Source organism: Ammospiza caudacuta, chromosome 1 (assembly GCF_027887145.1).
Source record: "Ammospiza caudacuta isolate bAmmCau1 chromosome 1, bAmmCau1.pri, whole genome shotgun sequence".
NCBI lineage: Eukaryota > Metazoa > Chordata > Aves > Passeriformes > Passerellidae > Ammospiza > Ammospiza caudacuta.
The window spans coordinates 140410053-140432888 of record NC_080593.1 but is presented as its reverse complement, the minus strand read 5'-3'; the positions used below and the strand labels follow the sequence as shown (position 1 = coordinate 140432888).

The window sequence follows — 22836 nt, the reverse complement described above, 5'->3', positions numbered from 1 at the left end:
CTATGATATAGTCCCTAAATTGAACTAAGTAGGAAATCTTTGTTAGACTTAGTGTAATAACTCAAAGATGACACACTTGAAATCTAATATTTTTCTTAATTCCAACAAAAGTTAGATTTATGTTCAATTTTACTGGAAAGAGAGTAATCTGAGATGACATGTTCCTGTAATAAAAATAAATATGGCATTGAAATATTTTCTGAGAAATACCATGAAATAATCAGATTATGTAATAGTAACTCAGTTTTATAATTCTCCATTCTACACCTCAAAAACATCAATGAAATTATTTACATTACTAGCCTACATTCTTATTAGAAAAGATTGATCAAGACATACTCTTTCTGAGATATACTGTTTCTACTCTTGAAAGGGACAAAAAAGAGATGGATAGCTTTGGAATATATCAACTGGAGTGTTAGCAGAAAACAGATATTTTTAATTAACTTTGGGTTTACAAATGCTAAGACAGAGTGAAATTCAATTCACGCCTTTTTTATTATCTGTTTTTGCCTTTATTTAATATGGAAAGATTACTTCTGTAATTTATCAGATTGAAGCTGTCTTTACTGAAGAAATAATAGACATTACTTGGAGATATTGCTGCTTTTGTAAGTAGATTTTAGCTACAGAGTTTAACAAACACACCCATGAAAAGAAATAAAAATATAAATGCATTAAACTGTTCAAATGTGTAAAACGTTTTAAATTATTTTCAGAGTTAAGTGGTTTCATTATACAACAGGTAAAAGTTGATATTGGATTGTTGCTTCTTTTCAAAATTAAAATTGTATCATTTGATACTATTGGTGCATAATTTAAATGATAAAACTAATATATGCCCAAAGAAGTCTGCAAATTTTTTAAAGAAGCGGAATTTATCTGATAAGTATATTTCTATGAAGTTCAAAAAATGAACTAAATATGAGGAGCATTCCATACTAATCTTCTCCATCTTTCATTTTCACTATAAATTCTACATTAACTGATCTACATTTAGTTCTAGTTGTACAAAATCGGATAACTTGAGAAAATCCACTTATACCCAGTCCTAATTTTTATCCTGGAAGACTACCTTATATTCTCCAATAGCTGATTTTGGTTTTCTCATTTAGATTTAGGCTTGACAGCATTGAGCACACGACAATGAAACTTTAAAGTAAAGAGAACTGGTATAAGTGTTAAAAGGACACGAGACAAAAGAAAATAAAGAGCAAATGTTAAAACATCTGGAAAGAAACATGGATTCAATATCTCATTTTCCTTATATCTGATTTCATATTTTGGTAGCTCTGAATAACCCCTGACTTTCCAATATTTAGTTACAGTACTGAGATATGTAGCTACAAGTTCAAGGTTAGTTTGGAATGATGATTGGTACCTATAAAATCCAGTAAGAAAATACTGGTTTTTATAGGTACCAAGAAGATATCACATATTCTTCATGCTTACATTCTACATTTGTGACAAATGATCTGAGGATGAATCAGAGGGCTGAGAGTAAAAATATAAGATAATATAAGACAAAATTAGAAAAATAATGTTTACAGAATAATCTAGTGCCAGTTTATCTCTTTCCTATTCAGACAGAAACGTTTAATGTAGATCTTAATAAATCATTCCCTGAAAGACTGACAACCTAAACCAAAACAAAAATAAAAAGAGGGAAAATAAACATGGAGAGGTGAAAGATAATGCAAGAAAAGTAAGCAGCCACATGGGACTTCAGTCCTTGAAATTTTATGAAAACAATATTAACGGTTAACATTTGTTTGAGAAAAATGTGAAGTCTAGGTCTGTCACTTATCAACTTCTCTTAGTGTCTCATTTCCTTTTTGATTTAAGTTTTTGTTTAGGTTTTTTAAGAGTAAAGAAACCTAAACAACAAAGTTGGTTTTATTTCATATAGTCCAGCAGGCAATACAGGAAGAGAGAGATGTGCTCTCCTTCAAATCATGTTGTTGTATATTCTCTTAAATCTCAAGCAAGCCTCTGGAATTAGATATACTCTCAGATGTTAGGGAGAAAGACAGGAATGGGACTAATTATACATCACATCACATTTTGGAAATATCAAAATACTTATTGTATTTTGCTTTTTTTTCTCTGTCTGTTGGCATTGAAAACTCTGCTACCCCTACCATCAGAAAGAAAGAAAAGAAAGAAATCCAAATTTCCAGATGTGGGGGATTGATGAAGTGGTGAAGCTCTGGTTGAAGGGTACTGCTGAACTCCCTACTAGATGTTCTCTTGTTCCTATCACACTCTACCCATAGCAGCAAGCCTAACACTTCAGGATACTGCTGGAGTGACAAAATTTAATTTTGCATACGCTCCCAAGAAAGTTTCACAGGGTATCTTGCAATTATTCATGCTATGGCCTTGCATCACCATGTCTGCACTAGCTGGGAACATATCCTGTCTGGATTTTAGTGTGTAATAAATACCAAATTACTTGGTACCAATGCAAGATAGGCAGCTCTTCATATGTGTTTCACAAGAAATGTAACAGTTTTGGCAGCAAAAAGGTGAATAAATGCTAATGGTATTTAATACTGGAGAGGATATTTGATATCACTTTCAATTTTATTATGTGGTTAGTAAGGAAGGAAGGAAAACAGCAAAAAAAAAAAAAAAAAAAAGACAAGTCTATTGTGGTTTGACTGATCAAAGAGCTCCTACGGCTGCTTACTGAACTGCCATGACTACGAGCTAGAAAAGATTGCAGCCATCAGCTCCAGGACATAACATAAGTTCACAGCTGAACGTATGAGTTTTCAAGAACAGTTTCATTCAGGCAGTGGTGGTAATTAATATTATGTGGCATTGCATTGTCAGCAAATTTAGTTAAGCCCTATTATACAATTTGGAACTGGCCTGATTTGTCAGTCTGCCAAACACTCCTATCACAATGATCTCTAAAGCCATAAATGAGAGCAATACTTTGAGCAATAATCCAAACAAATATATTAGGAATTTTTAGGTATATAGGATTTACTTGAAGCTGCATTACCATAGCATCATTTTTAAAAACTTAAGCCTTTCTCCTAGACTGTATGTTGAAAACAAAACCGCGCACACAAAAAAAAATAAGATTACTCACTGTTATAAGTGATGTTAAATCCACGTCCTGACATAGAATGGTCAGCTTGAAATTCCAGACGCAAAATATGACCATTACTGGTAAGATGGGAAGGAACTTCAGCACCAGTAAATGTTCCAATTATGGGGGAATCTACAGAATCGCCATCTTTAACTGCAAGGAAGTCAAACTGAGATTCCAAGTCAAAGTCATTAAAGGAGAGATGAATTCGACTCCCAGGGTCTGAAATTATTGTCCAGATACAGTTTAAATTATTCCCGTATCCCTCTGGATAATCTGGTGAAAGAACTGTTCCCATCGGTGCAGTGAAATTGGAAAGACAAGGAACTGCCAAAAAAAGGAGAGATAAATTAGATAATGGACTAAAATACTTCAATAAGGACTTTTCTAGTGCTAAGTTTTTTGAAAGAAATCTTAAAATTCGCTGAGTACCTCAACTGAATAATCCATTATTTGTGGTGATATGTGAATCTGGAAAGAAGGTTGTTTTTTCAATATTCATATTTCCTTTTTCTCAATAAAACTACCTCTCAAGCAGAGCTCACAAAAAATACAGAACATATGTGTTGCATTGGAAATCCATGGCAGTCCTTACAATTTACTCTTGATAACAATCCCTTGGCACCACTTATTTTCTCTTGCAGGGAGCTGCTTAGATGAGCAGACCTCCTACTGAGTGCATTAAAGGCGCAGAAAGTCAATAGTGCCCTTATCATTTGTTGTTCACACAGAGGCACAAGAAATTAAGAAGCCTCAAAGAGATGAGATGTTTTGTTGTTATCAGGATAACATATTATATTCAATAAATTCAGCTGAGCCATATTAAATTGAGTTGCAGAGATGAAAACAACTGATTGCACTCTGAATATATTTGATCCATACTATTTAGTGGAAAAGTTAAGGTAGGTGCTGCCACAAATAAGTATCAAAGCATTGTATATACCTGTGCTATATAATATAACTTATGCCACGTAGTGCAAATGTTTTACTTATGCTATGTAGTGCAAATGTTTTACTTATCCTATAGAATGCTGCTGGAAGAGAGCTATGAATATTTATGATAATCTAAGTGATAATAGGTATTTATATAAAATACATGGGGGAAATTTAAATAATTTAAACTCTTGATTTCAATTCTGCGACTTCTAATCTGAGGAAATATATTAAAATTTAAGACTGGCTATCAAAATTGTATCATACATAATTTACATCATAAAATCAACAGAATCCTACCAAAAAAAAAAAAAGCCAATAATAAACCACTATATCAAAACACATAAAGAGAATTGCTTTAAGACTTGGTATAAGTATATAATGTACATCCCTTGGGGATGTACATTAGGCAAACCTGCTAAGAAAAAGTAAATTCATCCTATCAGGAGAGTTAATAGCTTTTTAACTCTGAAATCAATCACACAAATAATTACCCATAATTATTACCCATAAGTAAAGCTAATCACAATGCCTTAAAAATAATAAGAAGAAAATATGTGGTACATACAAATACAGATTGGTATGTTTGCAGACCACTGGTTGTTTTCTTGGCAAATGATAGATTTCTCTCCAATTAATTCAAATCCAAACTGACACTCAAACCTTAAAACATCACGATTAGAAAATCCGTCCCCTTCTCTAATACCATACAATGGTGTTCCAGGATCCCCACAGCTTTCTTTTTCAATTTCTGTTGAAATAAATAAGGGATTTATTCATAGAAGAATAAAACAAACTTGCTGCATGTATATGCTGACATGTAGAAAATTCTAAGCAAATTAAAATGATCTACGTAAGAACAGCTGTCAAAATGCACCACTGAATCTGATTTTATACCCCAGCTTCTTAGGGAGGAAATTCTGCATAAGGGGGAATGAGTGAGTGGTCGTGTTGGGCTTAGTTGTTGGCTAGAATTCAACCACTACAAGGGATTAGAAAAATCAAAACTCTTTGTGTTTATAAAATACTTGAAAATTAAAAGATATGAGGAAAAGTGTTTCTGCCCTATTTTATTTCATAAAATTTTAAACCTTAATATCATTAAGTAAAATAGTGCTACTAGAACATGAACTCTTAAAAATAGAAAGAGAGATCAGTTCCCCAATGTGTAAACACTGTGCAGGTTCCAACACAGTTCAAATTGAGGTACCAATGACATGGTAAGGGAGTGGTGGCACTAAAAGAATTGCCCACAGCATAAAAGGAGGCTAGACATAAATAAATATACAAATTTATATACACATGCATTATGTAAACATATCCAAAAAATAATTTCTCTATAGTCAAATAACATTTTACCACAGTAGTCTTAACAGCAAGGAATCTGAATGATTACTAACTCAACAAATCTTAGAGCTGTGATATTCTCACAGGCTGCATCCTGTGTGGAACTTTCAGTGGTTACAAGCATGGAAGAATGTTCTAAAAATTTACATGTAATGACAGCATCAAACACCCTGTACCATAGTTTGAGGTTTTCTCTTTAAAGGACTTGAAGCCTTTTTTTCTCACATTTCCATATATGATAGTTTGACTACAATGTAAAAACAGAATAGCAAGTGTTTTGATTTTAACACCAACAATTTTTCCAGGGTAATGTTTTCAGCAGCATACACTTGATTTCTCAAAGCTTTCGGATATTAAACTTCTAAATACAATTAAAATGCCACACAAAGCAAATGAAGACCATTCAATTTTAACAAGAAACTGAAAAAGACTTGAAGATTATCTAAAAATATACTCCACAGAGTTTTGGAAGGCTTTATTATTCTGTTTAGATAAATAAAACTCAAAAACCACAAAAGAAAACAATCTAATAAAAAGCACAAAAAACCATGAACACTTCTTTTTGGTTTATTTGTATTTTTTTCCAAACAGTTCTATGAAAGGATTTATACAATTTACTATTATAAAAACAAAAAAACCCATGTTCAATTTATCCTGAGATTACAAACCTCAAAAAAAAAAAAAAAAAAGTTACAGCTTTCCTGAAGAAACAACATAAGCTATCCCAAAGAACACACAAATTCACTCTCCTGTCATCAATTTTCATGTGACTGTTAATGTCAGATCTACAGAACTGCTCAGTTTTTAACTGCTAAAGAAATATAAAGTTTTCCTAGGCTGTCCTGGTGGATGAATATAATCCTAAGTGTTGAAGTCATTTCATATTTCATTTGGGAAAACAAATATATTCTATATACAAATGAATTCTACAAACTAGTTCTCTAGCAAGTGACTACATCATGTAACTTACTGTAGTTTTCTCAAACAATGTATGGAAAATGCAGGCAGTAAATGGATTTATATCTACTGCAATTTACTCTTTTTTGGGTCTTCTATTCTGATGTAGCTGGGCAAGAGATTCCATGTTTTTTTCTCAAATTTGAAAAGATATGTAGCTGATCAAAACTATCCTTTTTAGGACTCAAAGGAACTGCTCTTCATTCAAGAAATTTTTAAGCAGAGTAAAGTCATTTACAGGAGCTAGTTGGGAAAAAAATTCTATGTGATTGCTGTATTTGAGAGATTATATCCATAGCCTTATGCTGAATCTCCTTTCATAAACAAAATCAAGTTGAACAAAATGCTGTATGAATAATAGATTTAAATTAATTAAACCAGTCCTAAACCCCATCTGTATTAATTTAAATTTATAGCAAATATTTCTTTCTTTACTTTTAAAATTTTTCTGGATGCATTACTTGCAACACTTTATACACTTTCTAAATTTTGTATTAGCATCAGTTCATCTCTGAATTTGAAACAGACTATTTCTGTCATTACTTAATTTTCCACAGGAGCAGAAATAATTTTGTTCGAGTTTCTGTTTTGTTTGGGGTTTTGCTGCTGTTTAGTTGTTGGTGTTTTGGTTTTTTTTTTTTTGTTAATTGAAGGGCAAATACTTCTTAGATTTCTTTCGAGAATGTCAATAAACTTTCCTTAAAACAGAGAGAAAAAAAACAAACCGATTCCTGGGCTTTTGTCATATAATCACATTTTAAATAGCATGATTTTAGGAAAGCGTATTAATATTTATTTCAATTCACTAAGGAGTAAATTAAAATCAGATTTTTACTGCTAGTTCTACCACTTGTGTTTCAGCTTCCCTGCACTACATATTTTGTTTCAAAACTTCCTAAGCAGTTAGATCCAGAGCCTGACAGAGCCTCTCTTCTTGAAACACTCATACTAGTCCCTCATTGTAAATAATTCATTCATGATAAACAGACGTAATTTACTGTTGTTTTACGATTAGCAGTAAAACAGTAAATTTTCAGACAGCTTAATTATTAATGCCATAATTAAAACATAAAAATCCCCACAACTAAAAAATTGGAAATGTCAGTGTGAGGCAGCAAATTGTAAAGAGAAGAAGAAGGTATATGGGCTACTTTTCAGGAAAATAACTTGAATGCCTGTCAATAAAACTGCATGTAAGAGTCCATTGCTTAGTGTATTTGTTGGACTAAAATATTAGTAATTTTTATGCTGTCTTTGATGCAATACAGCTGTAAAAAAGGTGCCATTCACAGCAGAAATTGTTATAGAGTATATTTTAGTTTAGAAACACTGTTTCTGTAATATATTAGTCTAAGTAATTGGAATAAGTTTATTATATATATCAGCTACCTTGAAAAGTCAAAAGTAAATTTGTTGGTTAAGCACATTTTTGTATTTTATTTTACATTTTGGTTACTTTGTAGTGTTACGTATTGGTTTTTGATCTCTTTTATAGTTCATTCTGCTTTTTGAGATTTGCACTTTATGTTAGCTACAATGAGATGGCTAGGATGGATATTTGCTTTCCTGTGATCATTACCACTGTGATACAAAAGATAAGTATTGCTATTTGTGCCTAAGGAAAAAACAACACCTTATGATAATATTATTTATGGTAAATAGTCCTTATTTCATTGTAGCCTGATAAAAAGGGCAATAACCTCTACCAATAAATAAAATTGTTAAATGTGTTAACAATGAATCACACATATTTTGTGTTTTAAGTTTTTTGAGATAGAAAACAAATCCATTTTTGTTTTCATAAATTATTTCACAAAGAAAGACATTAACAGTAAAATGAGGGATGATTTCTGGTGATGTTACAAAGACATCTTTTTTAAAAAGATAAACTCCTGCTGAAACTATTTAGGATACTAAGTTTGTAAAAAAGCAATTATCCTAAAAAAATCTATACAGTTAGCAGTTTCACAGCTATTGAATTAATTTAATAATTGCCAAAGTATTCGAACAAGACATATCTAGAAAATATATCAGGTTAAGGGAAGAGTAAAAGAACAATATAAAGAAAATTAGGATAACCATCTCCTTTCATTTTAAATTATCCTTACACTACTTTTGTATATCTCACTGAAAGATTTTGCAGGTTTCTACCCAGTGATGTACTGAAGGGAGAGGCCCAGGCTACAACAGCCCCCAGTATATCAAGATAGGAATGTTGTTTTTTCTTTCTTTTACCCTTCTCTTCATGTGAAGGACAAGCCCATTTTGGAGGTGACTAAGGGGGCCTTGGGGAAAAGAAATGGTCACTTGCTACACAAATGCATTTTGACAGAAATGCACTGGAGTTAGGGTTTGGAGAGGTAACTTGTCTATCTTTCCGTTCCTGTAACTCAAGAGTGAATAAAAGATAAGAATGTGATTCCTATAAGGAAAATAATTTTGAAAGAAAAGAGATCACTGGTGCACACGGGAAAAGGGCAATACTGAAGACTTGTTATTACTTCAGCAGAGATTCAAAATAGTAGTCCTTCAGAGAAACACCAAGCAAGACCAAACATTCTATATTTTAACAACATCTCAGAATAATGCTCATTATTTGTTCTACTGACTGCATCAAAGGAAATATGACATGCAACTAGATTTGTTTAGTCATTAGTAAAAGAGCATTTGAATTCATTACACAGTATTTTTTGAAACAAAGAATACTGGAGGAACTAAATACTAGGACCTGAAAAGAAAGTGCAAGTATGTAATTCAAAAAGGTAAAACCTGCTGTTTGATATTTGAATTCTTTATGCAAAAGCTACAGACATTCACCACCATATATAGATACACTGACATTTTTCAAGATAATACATTAAAAATTTATGTAATCCCACTTTGAAATACCATGGTATGCACAATTTATACACACATTACTGAATACATATATCTAACTTAGTTGTGAAATTGTTGTGCTTATATTCCCAGTACAGGATTTTCTTATTCAAAAATTTAGAAAAATAGGCCATCATATATTTCACAGAATCACAGAACAGGTAAGGCTGGAAGGGAGCACAGTGAGTCATCGGGTCCAACCTCCCTGCTCAACACTTTGCCCAGGATTGTGTCCAGACAGTTCATGAATATCTCAAATAAGGGAGGCAATTTGAGTTACTTTCACTGGCAAAGGCCAAGGAACCAGTGTTAGCATAATGATCTTTAGGTTTGTGTGCCAAGGTTTTGATAGAGGAAGGACTGTGCCCCTGAAAGGGACCCATGCAGGATCACATTGAGAAGAACTGCAGCCTGTGGGAAGAGCCCACACTGGAGAAGTTTGTGGAATTCTGGCCCCCCTTGGAAGGGTCTCATGCTGGAGCAGAGGAAAGGTGCGAGGAGTCCTTCCCCATGAAGAGGAAGCAACAGCAGAGACTGTGTGATGAACTGAGCAGTCCCCATTCCCTGTCCTGCTGTGCCACTGAAAGGGAGAAGGGAGAGAATTCTGGAATAAAGTTAAGGCCAAGAAAGGAGAACTTGGGGGGGAGAGTGGGGGGAGCGGGGACAGGGGGAAAATGTTTAAACATTTTGTTCTTTATTTTTCATTATCCTACTCTGATTTTGATTGGCAAAAAATTAAATTAATTTCCCCAAGTCAAGACTGTTTTCCATCCCATGGTCACTGGTAATTCTGGCCTTATCTTGACCCATAAACCTTTTGTTATGCTTAATCTCCCCTGTCCTGCTGAGGAGTGGAGTGATAGAGTTACTTTGGTGGGCGCCTGGCATTCAGCTGGAATCAATCCAACACATCATCTATCTTATCCTGAAAATTCAAACTGAAATATTAAGGAGAAAAGGCACAGAAAAAGCAGAAATAGGAAAAATAAAAACTAATAGCTTATGAATGAAGAACATATACATTTCTCAGTATAAGCCAGGATAATAAATAATGTAAATTACACCATGTGTCTTCATAGTATGTATACTCAAAAAACATAAAGAAACATATGAGACAAACAGTTTTGGACCAATTTCAGCAGTCTTAGACGATTCTTACCAATTTACATGGTAATAGATTGGAGATTGGTTGCATTTATTTGTAATAGGGTTTAGGTATCTGTAAACAAACAGAAATTTGAATCATTTAACAGTCCTTCTCCTAAATATTTTAATGTTTGTATGTATCTTCAAATAAAAGAGATAGCTTTGTGTATTACTGTTACTGTAAAGTGGGAGTATTTTTTAAAAAAAAAGATGAAAGTTCTATTGTGAAAGAATAAAATGTCTATTTCCATGTGATTTTCAGTTGTATTTCAAAGGTTATCAATATCCTTATTTCCTTCTAATGATCAAATTTTTATCTACAGATTCCAGTCCTGGGAAATCCAGATATATAAAAAATTTGTTTCATCTTAACCTCTATTTTTACCCAGAACAACTAGTGTGATTTTCTCACCCTCAATTCTGACCAGAATAGTTTTATATTTATTTTGTATTTATTTTCCTTTTTCTTTCCTTGTTTGCCTAAAAGATAGGAAATAAGAATCTTGTGTAATATGTAGTGGGGCTATTTTTTTAAGCAATTGGCAAGTGTAAAGATAGGGAATGCATCTTGCATTGCTTTTAAATACAAGCGGAATGGAATGATGCCTGTAGCCAAACTATGAGAAAACTCCATCTGTGCCTGACTGCTCTGGGTGAGACACCCATTACAGTGTGCCAGCACCTTCTCTGTGCTCCTGGCTCCCTCTACAGAAGAAACAGGTATGCAAAGGGAGGAAAGGAGATGATGAGGAGGATTTAAGCACAACAGTCTTTTCCCTATATGAATTCATGAGATGTTTTGTCTATAATGTGCTATACAGAACAGCCATTCAGGGGTATAGGGTCAGTTCTATTCTGCTCAAATTCTATGGGGAGAAAATAAATCTATAAAAAAAGAGTTATTCTTTCCTTACTATGTAGGTGGTGATAACTCTCTATGCCTTTGCTGAACTGTGCCAGTTGTCAAGGTACTTCTCATTTCCTGATCATATAAATTGATGAGCCAGAATGCGATCATTTCACAAAGAAAAAAATGGGGATAATGAATTAAAGGACGATAATTTTTCTAATGAAACTCATAGAAAAGTCAGATGAAGATCCTCTGAGAATGAAGTAAGAAAACAATGGCAGACACCATTAAAAGTAACATTTTAAGTATATCATTAACACTCAACATTTCTAGTATAAAGAAAAAACATGTTACAGCCATTCTTCATGACAATAGATTTTTCAGAGGGACAGCAGATATATCAATATGATTTTTACTCCATAATTTATCTGAAGTTTTCTACTACTACCATAATATATTTCATGACTACGTTCTGTTATATATTTGAGGTACTTACAGATTTTATGGACATACATATTCCTTCTCTTCCTATTCAGGACTGTGTTCCATATCTAAAGTTGAGTTATTTACTAGTCAGCCAGAAATAAGCTGGCCTGGCCTTAAATAATAACTGCACCTCCAATAACATAAGTTACTCGCTTAATTTAGATTTAGAAAACAAACTGTTATGTAGAACTCTATCCACACAAACAGTTTAATCACACCGTGAGACTTCCCATTCATATAAAAAATGAACAAAAATGGGAGTATTTCCTAAATTTTTGTTGAAATACTTCTGAGACATAATCTTTAAGGAATTTAGGGATTTTAGAGGAGCCGAGGTTTTAGTTAGAGGTAAGCTTCATTGGAGTTAAAGTAAATGGGTAGGCCTTGATGAAGTTAAGAGTTAGTGGTTAACTAATAATTGTTTGCTTGTCAACATAATGTTTGGTTAGCTGGGTTTTTAATAAAGAATATAGAAACTGATAAATAGCTTGTAGGAACATAAGACAATTGTAGGCCTCCTCTGTTCTGAAACCAAAAGATGGGAATGGGAGTTCTACCAAGGGTTCATTTGTCATATTTTCATTGAAAAGGTGGAAAGGTCACAACCAGGAAGACTTAATTTACTTCCTCATTTTGGGACCCTCCTCATGAAAGGGACCACTGACCCATTTAAAGAAACAAACTATGCATGCTTAACTAATTACCACACTAAGCGGGGGAATGGGATGTACCAAGGTTATGAATATGTATCTGTGTTTTGGATATTCAATACTTGTACAGATAAAAGGAGTCTGTAATCACCTGTAAATTGCGGTGTGTATTTGGGAGCTATCCTGCCCGCTGCCCGGCTGTCGCAATAAACATACACTTTCTAACTTTAAACTGTTAGAGAGTCTTTGTCCATCAGTTGGATATTGGTACTAGATCAATATTCACATTTTTAATAAATCACTTCTAAATCACAGTATCTTGTTCATACCATATTTGCTTGCAAAAACAGTTGGTATTTTATCTCTTAAAGAATTTCAGTTAAAGTTGTGAGAATTAGGAACAATGTTTGTATTTAATCTATGCTGCCTCAAGAGATTTCTGTTGCCTTCATAACTATACTGTCCCAAACCCTGTCACTATGGTCTTTCTCCTTCAGTCATATTGAAGTAACACTTGCTTTGTTTCAGTATAATTTTGATGTGAAGATGCATGTCAAGAGAGACATTGTGTTCTTCTGAAGCTGCAGTGTGTGTGTGTATCTTTACATTCCTGTCTGCCTCTTCAATCCCCTTTGCTTCCCAAACACTAGAGCTTTTAATCAATCACACCTTACTTCTTCAGCTAATCTCCCTCTACTAAGAACCAAGCAAAAGGGATGCAAGGAGTTATATTATATTTGCTTTCATTATGCAGCTAATTCAGTCTGAAGCAGCTACATCGGGGCATAGTTAACTAATTCAGGATGACTTTTCCTCAATATACCTGACTTTAGTTGGACCAAAGATGGATCACTGAATAATTTGAAGAACATTTCATGTAACTTTTCAAATTTAAAACTTAAAATGCAGTTTGATATTCTGGTGTGCGATATCACATAGTTAAACCTCAAAAAATAAAGTAGTTTTGTTAAAGAGAAAAAATATCCATGAATTTCAGCAGTTCTCACTTACATAACTTTTAGTAGCAGACTACTACATTACTAGCTTTCCTTATGGAAAGACAGACACTAGACAATCTCAGTGAAGAATAAATGGAAAAATAATAGTAAACAATTTTATCTAAGTCTGCAATCCTTTACATGAACAGTTTCAATGTGAATACAGAGAATATCCCTTAGACCAGTGGTTACTGCTTGACTTGTCAAAAGGAAAAAAACAAAATGAATGGGCAGTCACCATATGCAGAAATGTCTGAATTAATTTTCAAGGTAAAATTAAGACTAAAATACATTTATTAGCAGTTAGACAAATTCTATAATTACTGTGTCTGAATAATTTTTATTTAAGTGGTGAGGCCTTTCTCATTTTAAAAGAAGACTGGTTTTCTTCCTTAGACTAAATAAAATGAAAGCATGTTGTTAATCATCCTAAAGAGATTCAGCTGAGAGAATGTGTTTGATGTTTATGAAGTATTCTAGGTTATGATAAGAACATGCAATACCCTGCTTTAATAATATGAGTAAGAGGAATCTTATTTGTGTCATTGATGATTTGACTAAGGCCTTTCACTCCAGTTAAGAAAATCTTTGGGAAAACAAAATGTTCCACTGGACTAAATAGCTTCCTCTCCAACTGTCAGTATGCTTTCGAAGAACATATAAATGAAAATGAACTAATTCAAGGAATATTTTTCTGGCAACATAGCGGTCAGCTTTGTACAGATAATTTTGATCCTTTTGCTATAAATAGTGCTCTTCTTTTTAATCTTTAATGGTAAATGTGCGCAGATAGAAGTCCAAACCCAAGACTGTTGAGGCTAATATCAAGAATGTATCTATGATACCTACAGAGTTGGTCTGTGACAACAGTGAATCTATTTGCAGCTAGTATATTATCTGTTGACCCTTTCAAATCTATTGATCAAGGCAACCTGCACCAGCTCTGCAACTCTTCCTTAATGGCAATCAATATATTTGTCCTCTGATATCTTTCATAATGGTTCCATGTTCTGAATATACATGTGACTATAGATCACTACCAAGGTTTTAATTTGGTACCAACTTTATTGTCATTTAAACTTTTTCAGTTTTGCTGAGCTAAACATCTAGTCGTGATGTAAGACTGTTAGTTCCACCTTGCTTTTGCCTTTTTTAGGTCATGGAACACAGCAAAAAGGAAAGTCTAGAGAAACCGTTACCAAGACTTATTTATGTGCCTTGTTTTCTTTCCCAAGCTTCTGGTCCCATGATCCTTCAACCTACTTCTTTCTGGTTCAATCAGTTATTCCTTTCTGAGCCCAGGCAACTATATCTTTCCAAAAGGAGGCTACAACAGACTAAAACCAAACACACAAAAAACCCCAATCCCAAAACACAGAACAAATACTATTATCTGGCAAACACACACAAACACACACACACACACACACACACACACAGAGAGCAGTTCCCAGATCAACGCTATGAACACAAAGCAGGGTTTGCTCCAAAAGTAATTTAATACATTTGTACTGGACTTAGACAACAAGGTTTTGGTAGTCAGGGGTCTGCAGAAGTGACCTCGGTGAGAAGAGGCTGCTCCCATGATGAACAGAGCCAGCTCCAAGAAGGACCTACTTCTGGTCAAAGTTGAACCCACCAGAAACAATGGTGGTGCCCTTGTAATAACACATTTAAGAAGGGTAAAAAAATGCTGCAAAGCAACTGTGACAGAAGATCAATAAAAATATGTGAGAAACAGCCCTGCAAACATGAGGGTCAGAGAAGGAAGCAGAAGAGGTGCTCCAGGTGTCAGAGCAGACATTCCCCTGCAGCCTGTGGTGAAGGTCACTGGGAAGCAGTCTGTCTGTCTGTCTGTCTGTCTGTCTGCAGCACACGGAGGTCTCTGCTGGAGCCTGTGGATGACCCCACATAGCAGCAAGGGGATAAGCCCTGAAAGGATCTGCAACTAGAGGAGCAGTCCATTCCTGAAGGACCACACCCCATGGAAAAGACACATGCTAGAGCAGCTCTAAGAGAACTACAGATGACACAAAGCACTCCACACTGAATGAGGGAAAGAGCATGAGGAGGAAGGAGTGGCAGAGACCAAGTGTTATGAGCTGGCCACAAATCCCATTCCCCATTCCCGATCCACCCTTACTGCCCAGGTGAAGGAAAAGTTAGAAGAGGTTGGAATAAAGGAGTGGAATCTGGGAAGACAAAGAGGCAGAGGAAATTTTTAGTTTTGTTTTCACTTTTTACTATCCTACTTTGTTTTTATTTGGCAATAAATCAAATTAAACATTTTTCAGTTAAGTCTGTTTGTCTATGACAGTAACTGGTAAGTTATTTTCCATTTTAATTTCAACCCATGAGTTTTTTATCCTATTTTCTTCCCTTGTTCTGCTCAGGAGGGGGAGTGGGAGCAGCTTCGTGGACATATTGCAGTCAGCCAAGGTTATCCAGCACAGAGATGCATATAAATTTCATCTAAACCTGGCTGTCGAATGTAGACTTTATCCAAGTTGAAAATGGAATGCTCTCACACCCCCTACACCTCAAAAAAGAAAGTCATAATAAGAGACAGAAACCTTGCTAGGAGCTCTGATAAGACTGCAGCTCGGACTAAGCTCTTGGGGATTTCAGTTTCTGTAAGCTAAATCCTCTTAAACAAGTGAGTAAGCCTATGCAAATCATAATTTTACAAACTAAATCTGGTTAGATGTCCCCTTGCCAAATTTCAGGTCACCGATTCAACAAGAAAGTCAGAACTTATCAGAAAGGTTATCAGGCTCTTTTTTGTTTGTTTGTTTGTTTTTTTACTGGTCACAATGGAATGCATTTTCCTGAAATCATGGTATTTAAAGATACTAAGTGTTTTCTTCGAATTTACTCATAAGCACTTCAAGTGAGATAGCCATTGAGCACAGGTAACTTCAGCCCAAAAAACCAGTTTAAGTTCAGAGTTTCTAAACTGTAAAGAATAATTAAACTGGTATTTATCTTACTTGCAAAATTATGATTCAACCTCAAAGCAATGAATTCTTTTTTCCAATAATATGTTTTATTGTTTCACTCTCTATTATAGTTAAAATATACAAATCAGAGAAAAGTGTTATTTAGACAGGAATTTCCCCTCTACACCAGAAAGATTACTACTGTGACTGTGTCCAATCTGTAATAGTAAAATATTGGAAAAAGGTCAATGTGAGGATGAGAGAAAATTTTGCAGTCCATGTATTAAAATAAATTTATCTATAAGTTGCATGTGATTTGCTTTAAGTGCATATTTACACACAAAATAAAAGACTAAGAATCACCTAAAAAGCATAAGAGGAAAGTATAGTATTCCAAATTGCATGTACATCCAATTTAATATTAAATTTTTAAAGATAAAAATCAGTAATGACTGAACCTAAAAGTATGGCTTCTAAATTATAAAGACACTTAATGGATTGTTTAATGCTTTTCTAACCTATAAGCTTTAGATCAACTACAGGACACTGAACATAACCATGTAAAAAAATATTGAAGGACCTCATTTCTTCCTCTTGTTGTTTTTTCTTTCTCATGTCCATCCCCTTGCTCTAACCTGTACTGAACCTTACTGACAGCTTATACAACTTGGAATATAAATAGTGATGTTACTTATTGAAACAGAAATATAAGAGAAATTAAGATCACAGAAAACAAAAGGACTGATTCAGACTGATTCAAAACATATTCAATTATAATAGTTCAATTATAATAGTTCATTAACATTTTAATTTTCCTTGATACACAATAAAATGTCTTTGTTTTAGGTCTAATGACCTCATTTTTCATAGTCTCTATTAATGGAATTTCCATTCAATCTGATAAGAAAGAGAAAATACAGTTCATGTAATTCAGGAAATATCAAGCTAAGCCATTCTATGTTATTGAAAAAAAATGTATTTTAAGGACTTATGTCAGAGAACTTGAAGATGCAATAATTTTTATTTAAATTGTGCATACATCACTTGATAGCTGAGTTGAAAGGATTCAAGCAAACGACAATGGGAATAGCCTGATAGCCATAAAGTTTATTTAGGCTGCCTATTATCATTTTCATTTACATACAAAACAAAAATACAGATGATGAAGTCAAAAAAATGAAGTTAAACAGCAGTTAGAAATCTGTTATCTTTCTCAGAAGCTTCATTGAATTTAAAGCAGTGATAAATATTATGAGTCAAGAGAGCAACTACAGTTTCTTGTTTACTCTTTCTGACTCAAAGAGCATGATTTCCTGGCAAGGTAGGCTAACAATCTTGGGCCACTCTGCTGTAACACTATGAGTACAGCATGAGTTTTCCCCACAAAGTAGATGGAGATAATTATAGATTTATTATTCCAAGTGATATGCCAGCAAATAAAATACACCTGGGCCTCAGCAAATCATCAAACTCTTAGAACAAAACAGCAATTATGCAGCAATTACTCTCATTGTCAGAACTCGATGTTCAACATGAAGCTGATAAAAATTGTTGTTTACTTTCCAATCTCATGCAAGACCTATAGCTTGCACTGCCTTTACAATCTGCTCCTTTACATTATCATATTTAGTGAAAGTTTTTAACTAGCACTATAGGAAAATTTTATCATGCAACAATTGATTATTGCCCTGCCGTAAATGGTCAGAAAGTAGTACTTCTTCCACTACATCATCTGCTATTCTATAGTTCCACTCTTCCATGTATTATATTAAAGAGAGCCCGCAGTTTCAATGATTCAAAGATCACCTCCTTAGTACTGGACAATTTCCTGAAAATAAGAGTTGTTCCTGCAAAAATGTCACTATGCTGCTTTTAAACTAATGCAGAGACTGAAAACATGACAAGACATTTGAAAGAAAGCTTACAAAACAAAAACTCAGAGAAAATATCTTGAAAGACATTTACTACAAGTTGATGTTCTACAGTGTAATAGGCTTCTTGTTAAATTACACATAGGAATTTCTTCCTCTGCTAGAAAAAAACTAGGAAGTCAATAAATATTCTTACATTAGAAATTGTTTTTTAATTCACCTCATAAAGGTGAATAATATTTATTTCCAACCTTAAACTTAAGTTACAGTGGAGTTAGGCTGCTGAAGGTCAGCACAGTGACATTAGGTAAAGCAGTAAAAGAATGCTAACACTAAACTAAAACTAAAGATGTGCATGTCATGATAAAATATTTATGGAGATGCCCAAAATACAAAGTAAAATAAACATAGTTGTACTATATCCTAATGTAACAAATATTGTGCAGCAAGTTTTAGGCTAGCCTTCTGTAATATTCACTAAGTGCTACAATAGAGCATTTTAAAACTCCTTTTTTACAGAAGGAAAAAAAATGTATGGCATGATTTCACCTGCAGTGAAATAATCAGCAGCAGTATATTTTGGTTTTTATTATGTAAGACAAGAATCAGAAAGTTATTTGCTTCCTCTATGAGCTCATGCTTTTCAGAACAATGAAAATTTTTCCTGTATATTTCTCTTCCAGGAAGGAATTAAATCCTCTCTTTGCTATCACTTTGGTGAACATACTCCAAAGAGAATTGTCTAAGAATGTAACTTGAGGACAAGCTGTTTTTTGGTGCAGCAGAATAAACTAATCTCAGTTTTGACATGAAAAAAATCTCAGGAGAAAAAAGTGCAAGACAGACTTTCTACACCAAGAGTAAGCAGTGTAAAATGTATTGGGTATGGCTGGAATGGAGTCACCTTTCCCCACAGCAGATCTCATAGGGCTGTGCTTTGTATTGGTAGCTAGAACATGCTGGTGACACTCAAGTGTTTTGGCTACTGCTACGAGGTCCTGATACAGCATCAAGGCTGTCTCTCCAACCAAACTGAAGTTGGGGAGTTCAACTTGCCAGACGTTAACTGGGAATGTTACACAGCTGATAGAAACAGTTCCAGAAGATTCCTAGAGCATCTGGTTGACAATTTCTTGATACAGGTACTAAAGGAGATGACCAGGAAAAATGTTCTCTTTGATTTGTTGCTTGTTAATAGAGAAGGGCTCTGTCAAGATTTGAAGAGCACAATGAACTGTCTCAAGTACTGTCAAAGATAAGCCACCATAAGATAAGCCACCATACAGGAATTTAGGCACAGATGGAAAACAGGAAGGCATTAATACCAGACTTAACAGAGGAGAAGGTTTGGAACCAGCACACAGGACAAAATTCTGCTGTGTAAACTGGGGGAAAAGCACAGATGGCAACGACAAGAAGATGCCAGACCTGGTGAGGCAAATCTGGGTACCCTATCTGGACAAAAATTCCCATCATACCAAAATGTGAGAAAGTAAGCAAACCCTTATACACATCAGCCAAAGCTGTGGGAGCAGCATTTACACTCTGTGGATACCTGGGACTCAGAGTGTATAAAAGAGCCTCTCCCTCCCTCCTCCCCTCCCCACTGAGAAGACCAGAAGAAGAAGGGCTGCTGAGATGCTGCTAGAACCCAGGTGGTGGTATCTTTATCTCTCTACCTCTCTTCTCCACTTCTCTCCTCCTTCCCTCCATCCCCACAACTCTGTCCTTCACTCCCCTTCTCTTCCCCCTACTCTTTCCTTTCTCTTCTCCCCCCTTCCTTTCTTCTCTTCCTATCTATCTTGCTACCCCACATTTATTGTTAAGTAAAATCTGTACTATTGACTTTGGCATGTGGTCTTGTTTGCACCTTGATTAGGGCAGAGGCATCTCTTAATAATCTTACTCTAACATTATTTTGGGGTCAGAAGTGGGATCATAACAGGTTCCTGGGTCAAGCTGTGATTGATGACCATATTTGCTATATGAAAAATAAAGCAGTTGGGTTTATAATCTCCAGTGGCTAGAGGAAATCTATCAGGAAAAACTTCACCTCTGAACATAAGAAGAGCAGATGCTTTTGAAGTTGCTGAAATTCATCAGTGCTGGTCACTTTTTAAAAGCCACCTCCTTAGTGCACAGGAGCAGGCAATTCCAAAATGTCAAGCAGGCAAGGCAGAGGGTTCACTTGGTTGAACGCGGATCTTCTGGGGTTCAGGTGAAAAAATAAAGTGTATTGCCTGTGAAAGCAAGGCCAAGTGACATAGGAGGAATACAGAAAGGCTACCCTCCACTGCAGGGAGAAAATTCATGTTGCCAGAGCTCAATTAGAGCTGAATCTGGCCAGAAATATGTGGGACATTTAAAAGAGTTTTTTAAAATTCACTGATAGCAAAAGGTAGTGAAAAATAACATCATCCAGTTCTATCAAGACAATCACCTGAAAAACAGGGGCATAGACAAGACAGGGATGGTCAATGTTTTCTTTGCTTCAGCCTTAAACACTGGTTATGTGTCACAGACATCTTTTTGTGAAAATCTTTTCTTTAAGATTTTCCTGCTGAAGCTGAAAACTTTCAGCAACAAATGAAAACAATGATTATCTGCTGCTGTGGAATGCAACAGGTCCACCTGTGATTGGCCTTAAATGTTTATAATTAATAGCCAATCAAGACAGAGCTATCTCGGACAGAGTCCAAGAGAGCTGCCTTTGTTAATTCTTTTCTATTCTTAGCTTAGCAGCCTTCTGAAGAAACCTTTTCCTTCCTTTTCTTTTTAGTATAATTATAATGTTATATATATATATATATATATATATATATATATATATATATATATATAATAAAATAATAAATCAAGCCTTCTGATCATGGAGGCAACATTCTTGTCTCCTCCTCTCACCTTGAAAACCCCTGTGACCACAGTCACAGTTATGGGTTATGGATTTTCCATTGCCCTGAGGTAGGGGAACTTGACTGCGAGTATGATAAACTCCCAGCGAACTCCAGACTTGTGGGGGACCTGCTGCTCCATCTTGATCCCAGTTGGATTCATCTGAGAACACTCAAAGAAATGACAGATGTCATGGGGAAACCTCTGTAAGCGATTTTTCAATCTTAGGAGCCTGGAGAGGCACCAGTTGACTGCGAGCTGGCTAATGCATCCCAGCTTTTAGGAAAGTCAAGAAGGAAGACCCTGGAAGCTACTGTCAGTCTCACTTCAGTGCCTGGGAAAACTATGGAGAAGACTGTTCTGGGAGTTATTGAAAAACACCTGAAGAACAACTAATTTGGGAGGAGCTATCAGGACCTATTAGGACAATGTGTTACTCCTTGATAATGTAACTGTAAGCTTGGTCTGAGAAATTAACATTCAGGCAAACTAACAGATACCACAATACAAAGAAAGCAGAATTCCTTTGGCCTAAAGGTTACTGCCCAGCAAGAAGATCAGTATACTGATAGTTAGGTGTTAAGTCTGTATAACCAAAAAAAAAAAAGACATAAAGGATTATTGTTGGGAAAATGTGGATGGAATAAATTTATTTATAGCAGTTTCTTAAACACTAGTTTTATGGATGAACACTGTTTTATTTATGTAAGTTACTCCTGTTCAAAGAGTTAGACTATAGCTTGAGATGAAAATTTTTGAGACAATTTCTACAGGGAATAGAAACTAACTAGTAAAATGTCCTTCTAGACACCTGGAGACAAGAGCAGACTGTTGCAGTTAAATATGTGATGAGGAGAATCTAAGAAGTTGGAGGCTGTGATGTGATATAAATGTTAACACCATTAAATGCATAATAGCAATTAATGTATAAGCCTGGAAAGAATGAAAAACCACAATTTTAACATGTGGTCATCTCTCATGGGTATTTAATTTTTGGAGTGTCTAGGTTGAGATCCTGGTACCTGAGCAATAAAAAATAACAGAAAAGCACATGAGAGATAAAAGGCATCATCTAATATTGCAGTTTGGTTAGGAGAAATAAAACCTGAGTTGTGCATCATGCAATAAGAAGTTATTAGAGTAGTTTTGCCACTAATTTTGATTTATTCTTATCCCATTTTCTCCACATATGATGCTAGGATATTTTTTTTCTCTTGAAGTGGAGAAGCAAGTATTACAATTTTTACAATTACAATTATTATAATTGTTGTTATCATTAAAAAAAATTATCTATATGTTAAAACTGATAGAGAATAATTGTGTACTTATTTCAGGCTTTAAAAGACTGTGCAGTAAATAAGGCAAAGGCCAACACTTGAATGATGAACTTAAAAATATTAAACAGCTGCCACATACTCAAGACACCATTCATCCAATGCAATGAAGGAGGCAGGGAGCCTAAGGGAAACACTGTGTGACTGTGTAATTAAAGGCTATGCTAATGAATTTGTGCACAGAGACTGAATTAAGCTTTCATGAGTAACTTACATACTGACACTTCTTAATTTTTGAAAAATCAACTTCGCAAAAAGACTGCCCCCTATAAAACCCATCCACTGTTTTTTTAATTCAGTCCACTCCATAGGTAGGTTAAGTAAAGACAGAAATGTCAAATGCTGTTTGAATAAACTTTTCACCTCGATCACACTATGTTTCACCAGTAGTTTTTGAAAGCAAACTACTGCAGCACAGACTGAGTCAGAGGTCTACTGATAAACAAGTTGTGA

At 34.7% G+C, this 22836-nt stretch overlaps 1 protein-coding gene across 3 annotated transcripts in view; it reads right to left on the bottom strand.

The window, feature by feature from the left end:
- CSMD3 (CUB and Sushi multiple domains 3) overlaps positions 1–22836 on the bottom strand; it is a 586238-nt gene that overhangs the window by 252011 nt on the left and 311391 nt on the right. For all 3 annotated transcript variants that reach the window (XM_058820586.1, XM_058820594.1, XM_058820602.1), the window contains 2 exons: positions 4605–4787; positions 3104–3430 (listed from right to left, as the gene is read on the bottom strand). In XM_058820586.1, coding sequence (XP_058676569.1) covers positions 3104–3430; positions 4605–4787 — 510 coding nt within the window. The remainder of the gene's footprint in view (positions 1–3103; positions 3431–4604; positions 4788–22836) is intronic.